The sequence below is a fragment of the Plectropomus leopardus genome, chromosome 23 (assembly GCF_026936395.1).
Source record: "Plectropomus leopardus strain MGB_pleo_1.0 chromosome 23, ASM2693639v1, whole genome shotgun sequence".
NCBI classification, from domain to species: Eukaryota; Metazoa; Chordata; class Actinopteri; order Perciformes; family Serranidae; genus Plectropomus; species Plectropomus leopardus.
The window spans coordinates 3,203,204-3,223,052 of record NC_142198.1 but is presented as its reverse complement, the minus strand read 5'-3'; the positions used below and the strand labels follow the sequence as shown (position 1 = coordinate 3,223,052).

Here is a 19,849-nt window from a genome sequence, read left to right as displayed (position 1 = left end):
CAAGATCATCATTTAATATAAACATGCTCAATTTTCATGTTTTTTTATGCACTCTGGCATTGTATTGACAATAAAATAATGTCAGTGTGTGAATCAGCTGATTTTTAATGTTGATCAGAAAATGGTTCGGAGGGCCACCCCGCACACTGTCCAGATTTGGCCTGCATGCCATAACTTTAGTATCACTACCTTAAGGAAATGTATTTCTTTACACTTATTTACTTATGTACCTTATCTAGTTATAGATTTTTTCTAGTAACAATTATACAAAACAAATGTATGAAAAAATTAAAAAGTGCAAAACAAATTTTCTCTGTCCTTCTTTCGCTCTATAGTAACTTTCATTAAAAGGGGGTCAAACATGATGGTCAGATGAGGGAGGCCTGTGCCCCCCCCCCCCACACACACACACACACCCCAAACACACACATACAGAGTTCATTAAAGTTCACTTTCATAAAGAATCTTGTAACTTATAAAAATGCTGTCTTCTTCAGTGGTCATCATCCCAGTTAACTGCTGAGCTAGTGATGTGCTTTAGGTAGCCATCCTCTACCTCCACATCCTCCTCCCTGGCTGCAGCAGGACCCACAGGAGAAGGCAGGTAGACATTTTCCCCTCTTCCCCCAGAATCTGCCAGTGGATCCTGAGAGGAGGCGGCCCCTGCAACAGCAGCAGCAACCTCCAGGCCATAGTTGATGTAGTTCGCCTCCTGGCTGGCCTCCAGCATCGGCAGCTCTGACAGAAGAGCTTTCAGGGTCTCGCCCAGTTCCCTGAAGCAAGGCCTGCGGGTCGGCTCCTTATCCCAGCAGCTATGCATGACTTCATAACTGTGTTTTGAGTGAATTTAAGGGAGAAGAGGAAAGAAGGTATGTATAAATATACATAGTGTACAAGAATAATAATATCTATGGCTTAAAATAAAATAACAAATTGATATTTCCCTTTTTAATTAAAGAAAAGTACAGGGAAAAATAACAACATTTTGTGTAGAAGATATGTTTTTGTCTTTGGCCCCACAGGGGGTCCCAAACCTTGGGTATGAGCATCAGTAGGACGAAAAAATTAAGAAATCATGTATGTGAGAAGATACATGAGATAATCAGGACAATTAACAATTAAATGCATAATAAAACAATAATAATATAATTGATATTTAGATAAAGACACATTAAAAAATAAATTTAAAGTAAAACAGGTAAATATATTGGACAATGTCATATTGCAGTCACATGGTTCATTTAAAAGTCTCTTTAATTAAATTAATTTCTATTGCATCAATTATTTATTATCATGCTTCATATGCATGTGTGTATGTGCATGGTAATGCATGTTTGTGTGTATGTACCTATGTATATATGTGTGTGTATGTATATATTTATGTGTGCATATATAAATATATAAAATATATATCTATATATATATTTATATATACACATATGCATGTATGTATATGTATATGTAAATATATGTGCGTATACATGATGGATGGGTATGTAAGTATCTAAGTATGCGTGTATGTCTACATGGATGGATGTACATATTTGTGTATGCTTATGTATTCATATGTATATAGTATGTATATGGATGTGTAAATATATTTTAAATGCATTTTATGTTGTCTACCTTGTTTTTTTTATACTGTATGTATTGTGTTGTGAAGGACTTTGTACATTGTAACTCTGGTTTAGAAAAGTGCAATGGAAATGCTGTATTATTATCATTATTATTATTAAAAACACACGATTTGAAACAAGTACTTCTGCAACATAATAGAAGAAATAATCATTAACACTAAATATGATTTAGCTTTATAAACATTATTTTCTAAATATAAAGCTTGCTTGCAGTTTTCAGAGCACTTCTTGCTGAGCTGCTCATTGTCTTTTCACGTTTTTAAAAGCGTTTTAAACTATTCGCTCAGCGTTAAAAACTGATAATGACAAAAAGTCTCTGGAGAAGCGCAGGAACTCACAGCTTGTGGTCACAGTCATCAGGTGGTTTGAGCCGGTGTCCGGACAGCAGCAGGTCCAGCAGCTCATGGTTGTGGACTCCAGGATAGGGAGTCCTCCCTCGGGACACAATCTCCCACATGGTTACGCCGAAAGACCACTGACAGAACAGGGACAACACGCTCAAGGTACAGCTTCAGAAGTACAATAAATACTAAGATCAAGAAATGAGAGTCTGAATGTCAATCTAATTATCTAAAATACAAATTACTTTTATTATCAATACCTACAAAAATAAACACAAACCTAAGTGATCCCGCCCGACTGACCCTGCTGATTCTAGCATTGTTGCAGAGAAACAGGACTTAACCTTGTCTGATTTTATTATTATCATTATTATTATTATTACAACAAAAAAATTACAATATTTTATTATCTTTGTATTTATATACTTAGTAATTTATAAATGTATCTATTTCTCCATTTTTACCTTTCTTTCTCTCCAAAATTCCAGAATGATGTTGATATTATTATTATTATTATTATTATTATTATTATTATTATTATTATTATTGTTGTTGTTATTGTATTCATATATTTATTAATGAATCTATCTATTTTTCCCCTTGTTTACCCCTTTCTTTCTCTACCAGACTGCTTCAGAATAATTATAAAACAATAAATTAACAATAATAATATTAATAATAATAATAATTAGATAAGACCTGTTTTAACTGTTCTTATTTCATGTTATTGATGTCATGTTTATTAGTTTTGTAAGTGATCTGTCTTTTGTCGTGCAATTTCAAAAAACAAAAATAAACATAAAAAAATATAAATACAAAAAAAAACAAAGCAAAAAAAATGAAATATGAAATGATGAGAGTCTGATCTCTTCTGTATCACTTCTGTAAAGCAGTGTATCATATAACTGTCTGATACAGTGATGTTCAATGCGGACTGAACTCACCACGTCACTCTTGGTGGTGTACACTGACTCAGACAGGCTCTCCATGGCCATCCACTTGATCGGCACACGGATGGCCACTTTTTGACGATAGTAAAAGCTGCTGTGGATTTTCTTGGATAGGCCGAAGTCAGCCACACACACCCTGAGGTCATCACCCAGCCTGGGAATTTTAAAAAAAAAAGTTTAAAAAGTGCATTTGCTTCATTAGCACAGGTAAGGCCATGCTCCATGTTTTTTTTTTATATTTTGTCCCAACAGCCCACAGTGTTTCCTCAGTGTGCTTTCTTAAAATGTTGAGCAGCTTCCTCCCCAGACACGAGCTGTGCTTGAATACCAATGTGTGAGCACAGAGACTCAGTGATATGTGAACAAGGAGTTGTTGATGTGCAACTCCCCCTCTCCTCTCAGTGTCTCCCTCTGATGGACTCACATGCAGTTGCGTGCAGCCAGGTCTCTGTGCAAGAAGCCCTGCGAGCTCAGATAGTCCATCCCTGCTGCAATGTCCACCATGAAGCGCAGGAGACTCTGATGGGGTACAAACTGGAGGAGAGGGGGGACAAGGGTGTATTCTGTGATTTATTCACATAGTATTTATGACTGACAGAGAAATTAGATAACTGAAATGTCAGATATGTTTGTAAGTTCAACAGGTTATTGTACTTAACAAATCTCACATTGCATAAAACTGCTTGAGGTTAGGATGTGGCTCCAACACTACAACAGCAAAGGACCCATTTATTTTACTAAAACCTAAATTTTTCTCTTTTGTTTTTGGTTAATTTTGGCTGTGTTCATGCATTTTTGGCAAGGTTGTGTATTATCGTTTAATCAGTGAATTCCCTAACTCAGCTCCAACAATAAGATTAAAATACACTGTAGAAACTAAATTGTTACATTCAGACTGTTAAGTGCAAAAAATGCTCCACTGAAACCCATTCAAACTGACAATTTTAATCCCAAAGCCATCAAAGCATGAAAGCATGCATTGTATTATTTCTGGGTGTCATTCTGGGCTTTTGACTTGAAATTTGTCATTTTTACTATTTTCCACCTGATGGTGTCATTTTTAACATATTTGTCATATGGAGAAATTACATGTTATTTCCACTATTTGCACTGTCATAATCAATGTAGCTGCTAACCATTGACATATCCCAGACTCTGATAATAAAAATAATAATAATAATAATGTACTTAGGGGGCACCATGACACCAGACAAATCGAGTAAAAGGAAGAGCTTTCAGAGTTAAGGTTTAGATAGAAATGCAACAGGAAAACCCATCTAGACGTGTAAAACAGCCTTGACACGCGCTGAGCGAGAGCAGCATTTGAAACCCTGTGAGTATGCTTATGTGAGGACATTCTAGCCAATAGAGACATGCAAACAGTGTGCAGGGACACAAGCACTGGTCAGTTTGGAGGTGGGAGTGGTGGGACAGGATGGGACCAATGTCACCAATCACAGATGAAATCAATGAGAGGGTTTTTTAAAGAATAGGAAAAAACTGGGAGTGGAGAGAGGACATCTATGTCTTGGTGAATAGAGCAATTAGTATTCAAATGTTGGGCACCATCACTGTCTCTGCCCTATTAGAGACACACAAAAAAAATCTGTACTCAGACATGATTGCAGCTCCCATGATGACCCCCACTAGAATTTCTTAAAGCGGGTTCTTAAGGGTTAATATAGCAACAAATGATGTTGACATACAGTGGTGGAAAAAGTGCTCAGATCTTTTCAGTAAGCACAGTAATACACTGCAAAAATAGTCCTGCATTCAAAATATTACTCAATTAAAAATATAAAAGTATTAGAATCAAAATATTCTTAAAGAAAAAAATCATCATTTTGATGTTTACCATAGTTAAAGATTTGGATTTTTCCTTTATGTACCAAAAATTAAAAACAAAATTTCAAAATACCTGCCCAGCACTAAAATATCTTATTTACAACCAGTCTGTTTGACCACTGGTATGATTTTTTTTTTTTTGCCTTGACAGATATTATTTTAGCATTCACTTGAGTATAATGTTGGTATCATCTCACCATAGGAATTTCACCATATCGTGTAGCAATGAGGAAGCGGCGCAGGTCTCTGTGTTTCATGTAGGGCAGGATGACCAGAGGGACAGGCAGAGGACAGTCCTGCTCTCTCTGCAGCGTAACCCCTGCAGGACAAACACACACATGTGTCAGACTTAGTGTAGTTTTCTCAAATCCGATTTTCTGTCAAGTGATTTAATGATGGCAAAGAAGTATCCCGTTTTCAAATGATTGAGGATTCTAACTTGGCAAAGGGTTTAAAAGACTATTATATGAGGTCATAACTGTTGAGTCGCAAGTGAAGCAGATTCGCCAAAATGGCAACTTTGGTTGTAAAACCAATAGCTCATTAGATTAGACACTGACACATTTTACAACAATTTACACATACACAAAAATGTTTTTACAATGAACTCTAGAATGAGAAGCATTTTCTGATCTGATACCACAGCAGGACATCATTTATCTTTCCAAAAGCGAAGCAAATCACTGCTTATAAAATAAATCACCTCTGTTAAGTCACAACATGATGGTTAAAGGGACAGTTCACACCATAATCAAAACTGCATATTATTTCTCTTAGCTGTAGTTCTAGTTATCATTCTATATGGTTTTGGTGTGAGTTGCAGAGTGTTGGAGGTATTGCCCTTTCGAGATGTCTGCCTTCTCTCCAATTTAATGGAGCTAGCTGGCACTCGACTTGTGGTGCTGAAGTGCCTAACAAAATACATTTGAAAAACGCAACTGCAATGTCTTTTTCCTGAAATCATGACCTGGTAACCCAAGATAATCCACAGACAGTGTTGTGACCAGTTTCATGTAGGAACTATTTTCTTTCTGAACAACTTCACCCACTAATTGATCATGATGCAGAAGGAAGCGTGCATCTACACATAGCTTAGGCTCAAGACAGCTGAGGATGTAATTGGTGTCCTCGGCTGAGCTGTAATGTTAGCGAGCTCAGTGGTGCTGTTGAGCAAGCAGTAGATGCAGGTTCTTCCTTTCTTTCGATAGGAAAAAATTTCTTTCTGCCGAATTACACCCACCAACTGTAATGCTGCGCAGAAGGGAGCATGCATCTCCTTTGAGCTCAACTGGCATCACTGAAATATTGTTTACATGTTACAAGCTTCTTGTCCATAAGTAGATGCACTCTTCCTTTCGTGCAGTGATACCAATGCAAACCGAGTCCTAAACTAAACCAAACTGCATGCAACAGATTCTAGTATACAGCGGTCACAACAGTGGATGTATCTGACACATCATTTAAAGAACATGTTGTTATAGTCCAATAGAAGACACCAGACAGTTCAAAATCTGTGAACTATGTAGTAAATCTTACCGAGTAGTTGGACCACATTTTCATGATCAAAACTCTTCATGATCTCAGCCTCTCTCAGAAACTCGTGTAAGTCCTCCTGGCTGTGTATTCCAACTTAATATGGAACAGAGAAAAAATTACCAAAAAAAGAAGAAATAGCAGAGTAGAATTCTGATAAAAGGGATGATTTTAGTACTCACCTCTCATGGTCTTCACAGCTACCTTGATGTCCATGCCTTCGTCTGGCGTATAGATCCCTTCATAGACTGAGCCAAACTCTCCTACAGAACAAAAGATAAGGACTGAATCTCACTTTTATGCCAAGGTGAAATACTTTTAAAACATGGATAGCTTTTTAAATTAAGCCAATTGGTTATTTGTTTTGAATAATTGGATCCATGTCTATAAAAGCAAAGTCTTTACATTGATTTCACAAATCAGTAACCTTGTCGAAGGTGTCCTAAGCTGTAGTATACTGAAAGAAATAAGTCTTGTGGTACACCTACAGACTCATGGTCATATCATAAAAAATATTTAGTTTGATAAAGATTTATACCCTTGGTCCTAACCTTAACTAAAATCCTGGAGTCTGATTACTGCTCATGCTAATAGCATTGTATGAGGGATGGCAATAACAATTTGTTATCATTCGTGGTCTCCAGAGGATAAAACCCAAAGACTTGGTTCTTCTCTGCTTTTATTTGTAGTGCAACCAGCAAGCAAAAGACTTTACTATTTCACTGAAATATTTTTCTATATATTGGATGGATTGGGACAAAATTTAGTATGGACATTTAAGGTTCAAAGATGATGTTCCCTCATGACATTGGTAATCTCCCGACTTTTCCTCCACTGCCACCATGAGGTTTGGAGTGGAATGCTTTGATTGCAATTGGATGGATTGCCATGAAAGTTGGTAGAGACAGTCGAGGAGTCATCTTGACATGTTTGTGGTATTATTAACCCCTCTGAGAGTTTGTACAACCACAGTGCTGCATTGAAGCTAAAACAGGATTAATGTTAAGGAACCATCAACTGACCTTTGCCTAGCTCTTTGCCCAGGGTGAGCGTGCTCCTCTCCACCAGGACCTCCTTAAGACTTTCCAGCAGCCTGCCGCTCAGTCCCTCCAACAACTGGACCACCCCCTCTACCACTGAAAAAAATCAGGGAAAATCAAAAGATTTACTATTCAAACATCAAAATGAAAAGGCACCCACGCACACACACATACAACAGGCATTATCAGCAACATTTCAGCAGAGGCTGATCTTTTTAAAATACCAATACAAAGGTAAGTAGATAATAAAAATAGTTACTCAGTCATATCCAAATTTGTCAGTAGGTAAATAGGAAAACATCTATAAGTGTACATGTGTATTTGTGCATCCTGTGCTGTTAAAATCAGCTTTTGGTTTCATGACAGTCAAAATGTAGGAGCTTAAAAATAAGTTGAAGTAGGCTTTGATAGGATATTAACCATTATATGATCTGTGCAAAAATGTCTAGAGATTGATTTGAAATCGAAATATAGAAATTTCTTATTTATATAAACTTCAAAACAAGGCAATAATGCCTTTTGATGTTGTAGAAACAAATAACTTTTCAACTTCCATTTTGAGAAAAGAGACATGATGATGATTTGATAAAATAAACACTGAGTACTGACCTATAACTGTTCAGATATACTTACCGTTGGCCTGCTGGGGTGCAGCTTCCACTTCCTGTGGACGTCGGTAGGAAATTTCAGCATTCATCGGCAAAAGCTCTACTTCCTGCTCAAACCTGTAGCATAATAGTGAATTCAGGTAAAACGGGCCACTTTTTGGTAAATGATTTATAAGACTATAAAATACTCTATGGATGAGATCTATTGATGATTTTATAAACTGTCCTGAGTCTTTTAAATATTTATATATTAAAAATGTGAAAAAAAAAAATAATTGTTTTGAAATTATAAGAGTTTGAGTGTTGGCGGGTGCCCTCTTGAGCCATGACTCAATGGTCAGGTAAAATGGGCCAGTGCAAAAGAGAACACCACAGTAGCTAATGAGTAACTTTCTGTGCCAGGTCTTAACATGTCATCGAGTCAGGTCATGTGGTCTTATTTTGAATTTTCTTTAAACACGGTCTTTTCCCTTCTTGCCTGTCCTGCCATACTGTCTACAGCACATCATTTAAAAAAACATTTTTAGAATTTTGCAAGATAACATAACAACACCTTTAAATCCGTTGCAATTCTGTGTTTGGCCCATTTTAGCTAGCTAGTCAAGTTAAAATGGGCCAGTACCTAAAGTCGATTCTCACAAAAATCAAAGTTTCTTCTCCAATTTCAGCTTTTCTATTCAAAATAGTGTGTCAAAACATTGTTTTAATTATTTTCTTTGTTGATAATTTTACACATAATTGTTTTATCATCCTTATTGGTGCTGAGTGAAATTTGCTATGTCAGTCTCACTCACCAAGCAGTTTCTCTGAGAGACATCATTCAACGCTCTGCCCCGCCCACCTTCGAGACTTCAGACCAATGAAAACCACTGATAAATGTCAACTAGTGTTATAGCAACAGTACAAGATCGGTTATTGAGATTGTCTATAAAATTTTAAAGAGCTATAATGCTCTAGTCTTATTTTGCCCATTTTACCTGATGGCCCATTTTAGCTAACTCCACACAATAATTTTCATTGAATTATCAGCATATTTGTCTTGGAACTTTATTGATCATCTCCTAATGTTTAAATTGTGTAAGAGGTCGCCCATACACATGAAACAAAAGACAATTGGTCAAACTTACAGTCACTGGAAAATGTAAATGTTAAAGGAAAAAATAAAATAAATATATATATATTTTAATAATCATTTAAGGGTACACTTGCTCTAGTTATTTTGATTATTGCCACATCTTTCCCAAATCTCAACATCTCAGCTCCACAGTGGCTTTAAAGTAACCAGAAAAGATGCAGAAGCTGAAGGTCCCTTTACCTGAGTTTATTGTCGTTGCGCAGGACACACACAACAATGAGGATCACAGCCATGATCAGCAGGACGCCGAATAAAACACCAACCGTCAGCCACATTGAGAGGCGGCTCTGTTGCTGAGGAGCTGAAGGAGCTATTTCGGGCTCTGAGACGTTGAAGGCTGGGGTCACAGTGATCACCACAGGTGGAACTTTCCCTGTAAGAAAACACAAATGTCTCCTGTTTCTCGGAAATAAATAGTACTTAAATAATTTTGTTAGCTTTAAAGATGCACTCAACAAAGCAATAGAGATGAGTTACTGACTCAGTAATATCAGTTACACAGCAAAAACATCTAAAGTTCTCTAAGATTAGCTAAAATTAGCCAATATTAGCTACTGGTCTTTCCTGTAAATGCAAATTTGCATGCCCCACATGTTTGTGTCTCACTTTCCTTCAACTATCTACTGTGCTGACATCACTCAGTCTACATACATCTGTGCATAGTAACAGTGGCCGTGGATGAAGGTGGCGCCCCCTGCAGGGTGGATACATCATTCCAGGCTTGCACTGACAGTCTGTAGTCGCACTGTGGATTCAGTTCTGTGATGCTGACTGAAGTGTTGGTCAGCCTCGCTGAGTTTGGCAGAAAAACCACATTGTCCTCACATGCCTCCCACCAACTGCCATCGTCTGCCCCCTTCTCACACTTGACACGATACATGACTTCCTGTCTGCCTCCCCGGTCATGAGGAGGATCCCACGTCAGTATCAGCACAGAGTCATTGTGATGATGGGCTGTTAGATTCACAGGAGCAGAGGGCGGCTCTGTGGAGGGCGAGACAGGAAAAGCAGAACATGCTTACACTTCACTAAGTACATGTCAACAAGATCACATCTCCAGGTTCAGTAGAAGGTGAACAACCAGTGGCATTAATCAATATTACAATAAATACATAATCAAACTGCATCATATCCATGATAACAGTAATGCATGATATATAGCAGTTATACGATATACTGTATGCATGGATTACTGAACAGACCTACCAGCACAGGCCCAGAGGCCCAAAGCTCGTGGGCCCCTGACCTTCATTCGCAAAACGTCAGTTAAATTAAAAAGTGCCGACCAGGAGGAGAATCAAAGTTGCCACAAAGAGACACAGAAACAGACACAAACACAAACAAATGGACAGGAACTGCATGGAGACACAAAATAATGACAAAAAAACCCCATAAAGAACACAGAACAACAGGAAGACAGCTGACAACAAAGTGACACAAAGTGACCAAAAAAGACATCAAATTACTTTAAAAAGGCACCAGTAGCCTCAATAAGACATAAAGTTAATAAGACCAAAATGACTATAAAACTACACAAAACAACCACTCGGAAAAACCAAATGACTACAAACATTCACGTTTCAAGAAAAAAAAGGCATAAAATTATCTCAAAGAGACACAAAAGAAGCTCCAACACATTCAAATGTCTTTAAAACTACACAAAACAACCACAAAGAGATACAAAATGACTACAAAGGGACACAAATCCCCAAAAGATCCACAACAACTACAAAGAGATACCATATTTCTACAGCCACCTGTTTGTCTTGCCTCTGTGTAGAAGAGGTGGTGGGGCCTTTTGCATATCTGTGCCCAGGGGCCCACTGTCTCCTAATCCACCCATGCTTTCAAGTAAAAATAACAAAAAAAAGTGATGTCCATTAGTGTCTGCTGCGGTATTGTTGCTGACACTGATAAATTGTCAAATTATTGAATTCCCATAGGAGCTTTAATGTCTAACAGCATTTATTAGTTAAATAATAAGATGACAGCTGTTTATTTCCAATAAACCCACTGGGTGTTTCTTACTGGTGCAGCCAAGGTCATCAGGGTCAGTGGGCAGGCGGCTGAAACCCTGCAGACAGTCGCACCTCTGGGATCCCTCCCCCTGCGTCCCGCTGTTCTGTGGACACAGTCGGCATCCTCCGCTCTCACTGGCTGCTCTGTAGTGGCCCATCCTGCATGCTGGACGAACAGAGAGAGTGATCGTCTCTTTTCTAAAGCTGATCAGAGTGTTTGTGAAAGCTTTATCACCTCCACCATGGAGGTTATGTTTTCCGTTCAGCTTGTCTGTTTGTCAGTAGGAACAATGTAAAATTACCTTGCTTTTAAACATATAAATATTATTAGCATATTTTCTGAAATTTTTGATTACTTTTTAATTTACTCCTAATATTTTTATCTCTCCTTAAAAAAAGATTTCCAGCTCATTTTCTTTTTTCAGGTTTCAGAGGTTTTCATGCTTATAAAGGGCATCTGAATGCAGTACAAAAAAACTGATGATGGTCCAGGAAACACAGAATAACTACAAAAAGACACAAAACTGCCAAAAAAGACATGGAATTATATAAAAAAGACAGAAAATTAACTAATAGACACCCAAATTTCTGTAAAATTACACAAAACAACCACAAGGAAACACAAAATGACTCCAAAAGCTAGAAAAAAAAACCCTAAAATTGACACTAAATTACCACAAAGAGACACTAAATGACTACAAAGTGACACTAAATAAAGTATGGCAAAAAAAAAAAAAAAAGTCATAACCAGTATTCCAAGGTTTTTTTCTTCTTTTTTTAACAAAAGAAAGAATATGTCAAGATGCAAATCACAGATACCAGTGGGATATTTAGCTGGAGGTTTAATGGGGGCAAATGTTGCACTAATAATCAGATTATTGACATTTTTGAGCAAAGTCAAAACTCCAAAGAGATTTGGATAAGTCGCATATTCAGCCTCACTCATGTACGGCCTTAAAAATGGTCCTAAACCATCAGTCTGGTGTTGGTTCATTAATGCTCTTGTGTCACAGGGAAGAATGACCACAAAACCTATAAAAATTGAGAATTCTATCTGCTGACCACTGCACAGGAAATGTGTCAAATCGAGGAGAAAAAAGATTATAGTGAAGAGGATGTGAAAGTCATCTTCAGAGTCTATCTAAGAGGATTTTTGCCAAATGTGAAATAATTCTGTGAGATGCATCATCACATGACTTTCAACTTGTTAAACTGCTTGCTGTTGCAGAAACATTGGACTAAAATAAAATGTTGTCATGGTGACGTCTGTGGCAATTAATATAGAAACCAGATTGTTTTTGTTCTACAATGACACAAAACGTTCCAGGATAATTCATTGATGTTTTTTTCCTCATTGTGATTTTTTTTACATTCTGTTCTTCACTGAGGCTCCTCAGTGTTTGGAAGCATATAAAACAAACAGGAATTATTTAACTATGCACCATGTCTGATTTCAGTTAGGAGTTAAAAATATATGTACCAAAGTAAAAACTATGAATAAAAACATACAAACAAAATAAGTTTATTAATATATTAAAATATGACTACAGCCTAGCTTCTTAATTTAAGGATTAATTAAGAAGCTAGGCCTGGAAAAATTACCTAAATAATAGTTTAGAAATATAAAAAACAATTTAATAGAAATCAAGGAAATAATGTAAACATAAATAAAAAAAACATAATTTAAAAAATGCTTATGGTTCTGTAACATGATTTTAAATATCTTAAAAACATTTTTAAATCTACTAATTTCTTGGTATTTGTGGAACATTTCCTATGAAGCTACTCATTGCATTTTTTCCCAGTGTTAACACAAAATAAAGAAATAACAAAAAAAAATATAATAATCTTCTTCTTATTATTATTATTAACATAATTTTAAACATGCAGATAATGATAATGATTATGATAATCATTATAATTTCCCTCACTTTTAAAATTCTTATCTCCGGACACATTTTCCCTCGCTTTTTACAAATAATTTTCTAAATATACTAATGATTTCTTGCAATATGTGAAACATTTCTGACCAGATTGCTGATTCCATGTTTTTGAAAAAAATGCACAAACTTGCTCAGGGTTCACAGGTTTAAACATACACAAAAACAGTGGTTTTAAAGGATAAATATGTTTTTGATGTATTTAAAACTCAATTTAATGTTAGTTTAAAATACATTTGTAAAATTTTATATATGAAATAACTGAAAAATAATTTCCATACCTTGACAGGTGTCATCTAAGACTTGTCGCCCAGGTTCACAAGTGCATCCCCCCTGCAGAGGACCCCACACTCCATCCACAGTGCACTCTCTAACAGGGGGAGAAACCTCCACAGCTCCCTTCACGCAGGAGCCCATCAGGGGACCCGACAGGGCCCCTGTCCCATTAAACAAGGCCAGGTGAGCCACGATGTCGGGGCACCTCCTGTAGTAGAGTCTGATGGATGCAAGGAGCACACACGCTCCTGAGTAGGAGAAGGCCAGCTGGAAGCCTCGGAGGCTGACGGGGCCCAGGCTCAGGGCCACGCTGCGGTTCATGTGGCTGGAGATCTGGTTTGGAGTGACAGTGACGGGGAACGGACTGGAGGTCTGAAGGTCCAAGACTTTCCAGCCATACTGAAATCTTGGGAGAGGTGTGTTTGAGTCAAAAAGGTGAACCTGCAGAGGGCCGAGCTGACTAGACGGCTCCTCTTCTTGGGTGAAAGACAGATCCATCAGCAGATGGTGGGCGTCTTTCCGCTCCATCCACTGACTCATCACTGTTCTCCGTATGCTTTTTCCACAGGCCTGGAGCACCGGCACTCGACTCTGCGTGCCCACTCTGAGACGAACCTCGGTCCACTGTGAGGAAGGGATAGATGCAGGAGAACATCGGTGAGAAATGGCCCAAAAATTGCAAGACATAAGTAAAAAAAAAAAAAAAAAAAAAAAAAGAAAAAAAAACCCAAACACCAAAAACCTTAAGAAAAATATAAAAATATAAATATAAAATAAAATAAAATAATATTATCCTGTGACATAATTTCCAACAGTCTATAAAATTATAAGAAATGTATTTATGATATTAGATTTTTTATCTTATGAAAAAAAAAATCAAAAAAATCACACACACACACACCTAATTTCCAGGCCATTTATCTGTCATCTTTTGTTGTTGTTTGTTTTATTGTTTGTTTTGTTTTTGGGGGTTTTTTTTCAATAAATTACACATTTTTTTACAAAGTTAAGCACTGTTTTTTGCCCCATATTTGTAAAAGAAGACAAACCAGTTTTCTCAGGTTTCAGAAGTTTAAACTGCATATGAGCTAGTCATGTTTTCCATGTTAATTAAACTCACATAATTTACATTGCTTGCTTGAAATGTTTTTAACCCTTTGAAACCCAAATCAACATCATTGTTCTTGTGCTGCATTCGAAATGCCTTTCACATGTATTTCAACCTTTTAATGAGCAAATTGATTTAAAGAAATGATAAATTAGGAAAATGTGACTGTGTGAATGTAGTAGTAGTAGTAGTGGCAGTAGTAGTAGTATTTTTGTTATTTTTGATATTATGTGATAACATTTTGTTTAATGTCAGGTAATTTTCTTGTAACTTTTAACTTCTTTCCATATTTTTGAAAGAAATTGAAAGAATTGCTCAGGTTTTAAGGGTTAAACATTTGCACCCTGAAATCAACTGAAAGCAACTTGAAAATAAATATTGAGCATTTGCAAGAAATAAGTAGATTCAGATTATTTTTTTTTTTAAAAAAAAAAAAGAGAAGTATATTTATAATTATTTGATTTAAATCTATTTTACAGAATTATTATAATTATTAAGCAGCATCAAGCAGCTGTATTTCCTTTTATTTATTTAAATTATTTATAAGTTTATTTAAACTTACTTACATTTACACTTTTTAATAAATTTTTGTTGTTTTGTTTTAATTTTCTTATTAGCTGCTCATCGTCTTCTTTCCATGATTTTGATAGAAGTCAAGCCAATTTGCTGAGGTTTCAAAGGGTCAAACTGCTAAAATGAACGAGTCATATGTTAATTATATACCACACTATACAGTTACAACTGCCATAAGATACAATAAACACTATAACACATGTGTGTTTATGGAGCTAGAAATTAACATTTGGGTAATGTATGGAGGACCACAAGTGTCAGGAAAATAGTAATTAATTATAAAGTTATTGTATTAAAGTAGGTATTAATATATTTCTTTGTGTCTATAAATAATTAGACTAAATAACAATGTCATTATTTATTAATTAATAAAATTGTTTTGAGTGTACACAGTACATGCCTTATCATGAAATAAACACTCATCACTCAGCCACAAAACTTACTTGTCTCGGGGGATCAGAGGTCCATTCCAGTCTGCTCTGTTTATCAGAGTGGAAAAGTTCCACTAAACAAAGAAAAAAACAAAGTCAGCTTTGTTGAATCACGCTAGATTTAAGATTTGCACAACATCGAATCATTCAGTATGAAGCTGCTCTTGATTTAGTATAAAAATTCCCCAAAGTGTTCTCATCAGGGTGGAGTCTGCTTCCTCTTTTAATAAAACTTTTGATAGAGGTCATTAGATTTTTATGGAAGCCCTGAGAGGCAAATGAGAGAGAAGAAAAATCTGGTTAGCAATTCTTTTTTAGTTTAGATCAGACTCACAAACTGCATCACCAGATTTTTATTTTCTACTTGCCTCTTGGGTAGATTTTCATTTGCCCTTGAAAATGGAAATCTCGTGATGTTGATATTTTGGAGCAATGTGGAATAAGATTTTCGAATATAAGATTTCCCTTTTTAGCCATTTTATTCTCAATGGGTTGAGTAAATATTCAAATAATTGACAAAAATTATTTTTGAAAAATTAAATGATGCATGAATTGTATTTATAGTTCTCTATATTTATACCAATATACCAACTGATTGGTTCAGAGTATATTTTGTTTAAAATATCTTTGAAATAAATATTTTACACTTTAAGTAATTGATTGACATTTCTCTTTTACAGTCATGTAGCTACCTGATGAGTTGTTCAGTGAAAAAAAATTGTATGAATTTGGTTGTTTTTGTTTTCACCTTAAGTAGTTTGATTTCTTTCATATTTTTATTTTTTTGCATTCCCTTATTTGTTATTTTAGGGCAAAACTGTTTTACAATAGTTATTCATTTTTATTTGTACATAATACTTGTATTCTTAGTTTTTTCAAGATCATGTAAAGATCTTATAAGAAAATGTACTTATATGTTTGCAATCTCTTAAATCTGATTTAGCATTCTCTCATTATAGTTTTGACTGAAACACATTTTGCATCCTCTTGAAAAAGCCATGGTACTTTCCTGTCAGCCCGCTCTGTAAACATGATATTCACTGGGTCCAACCACAGATGGTAGATTAGATATCAGAGCATGCTGGCAGGTAACTATGAAAACCTGAGTAAGTACTTTTTTTGAGAGAAACTGCATGTTTGACTTCACTATGTGTATCTTTCAGTCATAGAAAGTTGCCATTACTGATTAAATTTTTAAACACAAGACATGAGTGGTTTAACAGTATAAAGTAGGCAAAATTAACTGATATACATTTCAAAGATGTTTCTGACAAAATAAACTCTAAACCAAACAACTGGTTAAAAAAATTTTTATATGAGAAAAATGAAGAACTATAACAATTACAATGCTGCAATGATGTGAAAGTCCTAATAACCCAACAAAGTTTCACTTTTGATACAGTTGATACATTTGAATTGAACTTCACTTATTTATTTATTTATTTATTTATTTATTTATTTAGTGACTATTTATTTATGCATTTCAGACTGTTTTTCTCAATAGTATATAATTTTTATTACTTTTAACATTTTCTATCTATTACTATATTTGTGTTGTTATCCCTTTATTTACCTTTTATCTACTATTTAGAATATTTATTTATTTATTCCTTTTTATCTTCGTTTCCTTAGCTCATGGTTTTAATGAATATTCTTATTTAGTGCTTTAATTAATTACAAAGTCTTTTTTTTCTCATTCATGTGCTTGTGTGTGCGCGAGAGCGCAGGGGTACTTCTGTTTTTTTGTACGAAGCACTTTGTGTTACAGTTTTGCATGTATGAAAAGGGCTATAAAAATAAAGTGATTTTGCTGACAAAACTCATTATCAATTTTGAAATGCCTGCCTTTTGCACAAAATATTACTCTAAATATAATATTCTGTATAATACTTGACAAAAAGCTGTAGTGAAGTGGGCTTTTATACAAATAACTAACTGGTGGGATTTTATTTTACTTTGGTAATGTACTTTTTTTTACTAATATATAATTGTGTACAGAAAGACGACAAAAAGAAGATGAGCATATAATAATATCAGTCATACAGTGTACTTTTTAATCAGACTGAATGAAAAACAGTTTCCTGAATCACTTCCTGACAGTCCACAGGGATGTGCCTCACACTGTAAGTAGACGATAATAGTTGAAGTTTCATGTTTTTTGGAGAGATGTTTTTTGGCGTCCTAAATGTAAAAATGAACACTCACCTTCTTCTGCTTGATGCTGTGTGTCACAGCCGGCTTCCCACGTCCACAGCAGGATGACAGTCGTCCACACACACCAGGGGACAGTGTTACTCTCAGCCATGTCTCCAGCTCTTTAGAGGAGTGTATCAATATCCAGTGTTGCCACTTCCTCCATCAGCCCGTCAGCTCCTCACGGGGTCAGCACAGTGACTGATGTCCGTGTTTACATCCACTTGTGATTTGGCTCAGAGGAATGTTGTAATTAAATAGTTGAAATGAGCGTTCCTCCTCTGTTAGATACACCTCCCCCCCAGGACCTTCTGACTTCCTTCATTTCTGTGCTGCTGCTTTCAAGAAGAACACAAAATACTCCAGAACAGACAAAACAAAGAAATACTTAAAAAAAACACACACACACTTAACGGAATGAAAGCCTAGATATATCTCAACATGACAACTAACATGTACTGCATATAACTAAGTTTATGTATTCTCTGAATGTTTTTTATTACTATTTATATTTTTATTGGAAGAACAATGTAAGGCATATCAATCACAGAGCACCCAAGCATTCCTCCATTTTTTCCATGTTGTCTCCCCTCACCGTCCCACCCTCCATTAACAGAAATCGCACTGATGGCAACAATCATGACAAAATGTATCGTCGCCATGACACCAAAATTCTCAATACTATACACACATAAGATAAAAGATAAAATTATAAATACATATTTGGATAAAAAAATGACTGAAAAAATAAAGCCCACAAACAGAAAAAACAGAAGAAAAAAAAAACCTAAGCAAAAAATGAAAAAACAAAAAGGCTCACAGTAAGGGCAAAGAATCAACATCATTTAAAGGTCTCCAAATGTTTTCAAACGAATGAGGGGAAAAAAATATTTCGTCATATTCTTTGACATAAAAAAATGTATGAAATGCTTTTTTATAATTATACACATATACCTACATTCATATGCAGTATATATTATAAGTTTATGAACAAACTTATAGATATCTATGTATTCAACACATATATATAGATATAGATATAGATATAGATATAGATTTATGTATATATATGTGCGTATATACACATAAAAATCTCTTTACTAGTTCTATAAATTCTAATTCTCTTTACTGCAGTTAAATTCATTGATAACTTTGTGGCAGCAATAATCATTATTTGTTATTTTAACATGAAACGAGGATGAGGAGTGAAAAAGTGGCCCACACTGACAAACTCACAGAGGATTATTACTAATTATCACCCCTCCCCTCTACAGAGCTTTTTAGACAGACAGTCGTGGAGCTTTACCTTCCAAATTCAGCCACTTATGAACATTAGGCCCACTGTCTTTCTTTTAAAGAATTAAAAGTGCGCACATGAGCATTGACAGTTAAGCAGATTATAGCAGATTAAAGTCAAACATTGGTTTAGAATGACTCTGACTGAATTCAAAACTGTAACATTTTGATGACGTTAAAATGTGATTTAATCCAATCTAATCCTAGTTGTTGCAACCAGTTCAAAGTGATCTACTGCAGCCAGCCTTCTTCTGTATTTTCTTTGATTTTTTCTTGCCCAAAATCCTTTCCATCCAGTATTGGGCAACACTTTCTCACTTCCTCTTTCTATTATTTCTCTCTTCAGAAACGTTGACGTGAAGGAATTTTTGCTTTTCTCATCTATTTTTAAGAAGCATTATTCTGCCACACGTAGTGTAAAAAAACCAAACCTTAAATATGAATTGGCAAATAACTTAAATGTGAATTGATTGAATTTGATTGTAACAGAAATTTGAAATGTTGAATTGAATTGAATTTTGAAATGTTAATCTATGTTTGTCAGCTTTTTCAGTTATACTCTGTAATCCGTTGCTTCTCAGTAACTGAAAATGGTTTATCATCTTGTAATTCAAGGAAAAACATTTTTTTCCCTCATTAGAAAAAGCATTTCTAATTCCATCAAATAATTGCAAAATTAGTCTTTAAAAACAGCATCAACAATTTTTTAAATTACTAACACCAAACAACAGGACTGTTTTCCCTGTGGAGCTTTTTAGTCTCTTTAAGCTCATTGTTTTGGCTTTACAGGCACAGATCTACAGTGTGCTTGATTATCAGTGCACTCATGAACCTTGTTCCTGCAGTAGAAGAAGGAAGCTGTTTCTACAAAGAAAAAAGCAGATCAGCCAAATAATACTTAGAGACAAATTTAGCAACTGTTGTG

General features: G+C 35.4%; 1 protein-coding gene across 1 annotated transcript; it reads right to left on the bottom strand.

Moving 5' to 3' along the window:
* Positions 1 to 87: 87 nt before the first annotated feature.
* LOC121962387 (tyrosine-protein kinase receptor TYRO3) lies at positions 88 to 18,639 on the bottom strand. The gene is made up of 15 exons (XM_042512648.2): positions 17,641 to 18,639; positions 15,448 to 15,509; positions 13,329 to 13,947; positions 11,118 to 11,273; positions 9,741 to 10,073; positions 9,270 to 9,462; positions 7,980 to 8,071; positions 7,329 to 7,442; positions 6,489 to 6,569; positions 6,310 to 6,402; positions 4,971 to 5,092; positions 3,353 to 3,462; positions 2,923 to 3,082; positions 1,976 to 2,112; positions 88 to 830 (listed from the first exon to the last, which is right to left on the bottom strand). Exons 1-15 carry the CDS (start codon positions 17,738 to 17,740, stop codon positions 494 to 496), a joined length of 2,709 nt encoding a protein of 902 aa, XP_042368582.2. The 5' UTR covers positions 17,741 to 18,639; the 3' UTR covers positions 88 to 493.
* Between the last annotated feature and the right edge of the window lie 1,210 nt (positions 18,640 to 19,849).

Bases quoted from the DNA above. Each gene is read 5' to 3' on its own strand.
- LOC121962387 (XM_042512648.2), bottom strand. From the start codon at position 17,740: ATGGCTGAGAGTAACACTGTCCCCTGGTGTGTGTGGACGACTGTCATC. The intron at 15,510-17,640 runs GTGAGTGTTCAT...TTCTTTGTTTAG, and splicing joins ACAGCATCAAGCAGAAGAAG to TGGAACTTTTCCACTCTGAT. The intron at 13,948-15,447 runs GTAAGTTTTGTG...CCTTCCTCACAG, and splicing joins CCTCTGATCCCCCGAGACAA to TGGACCGAGGTTCGTCTCAG.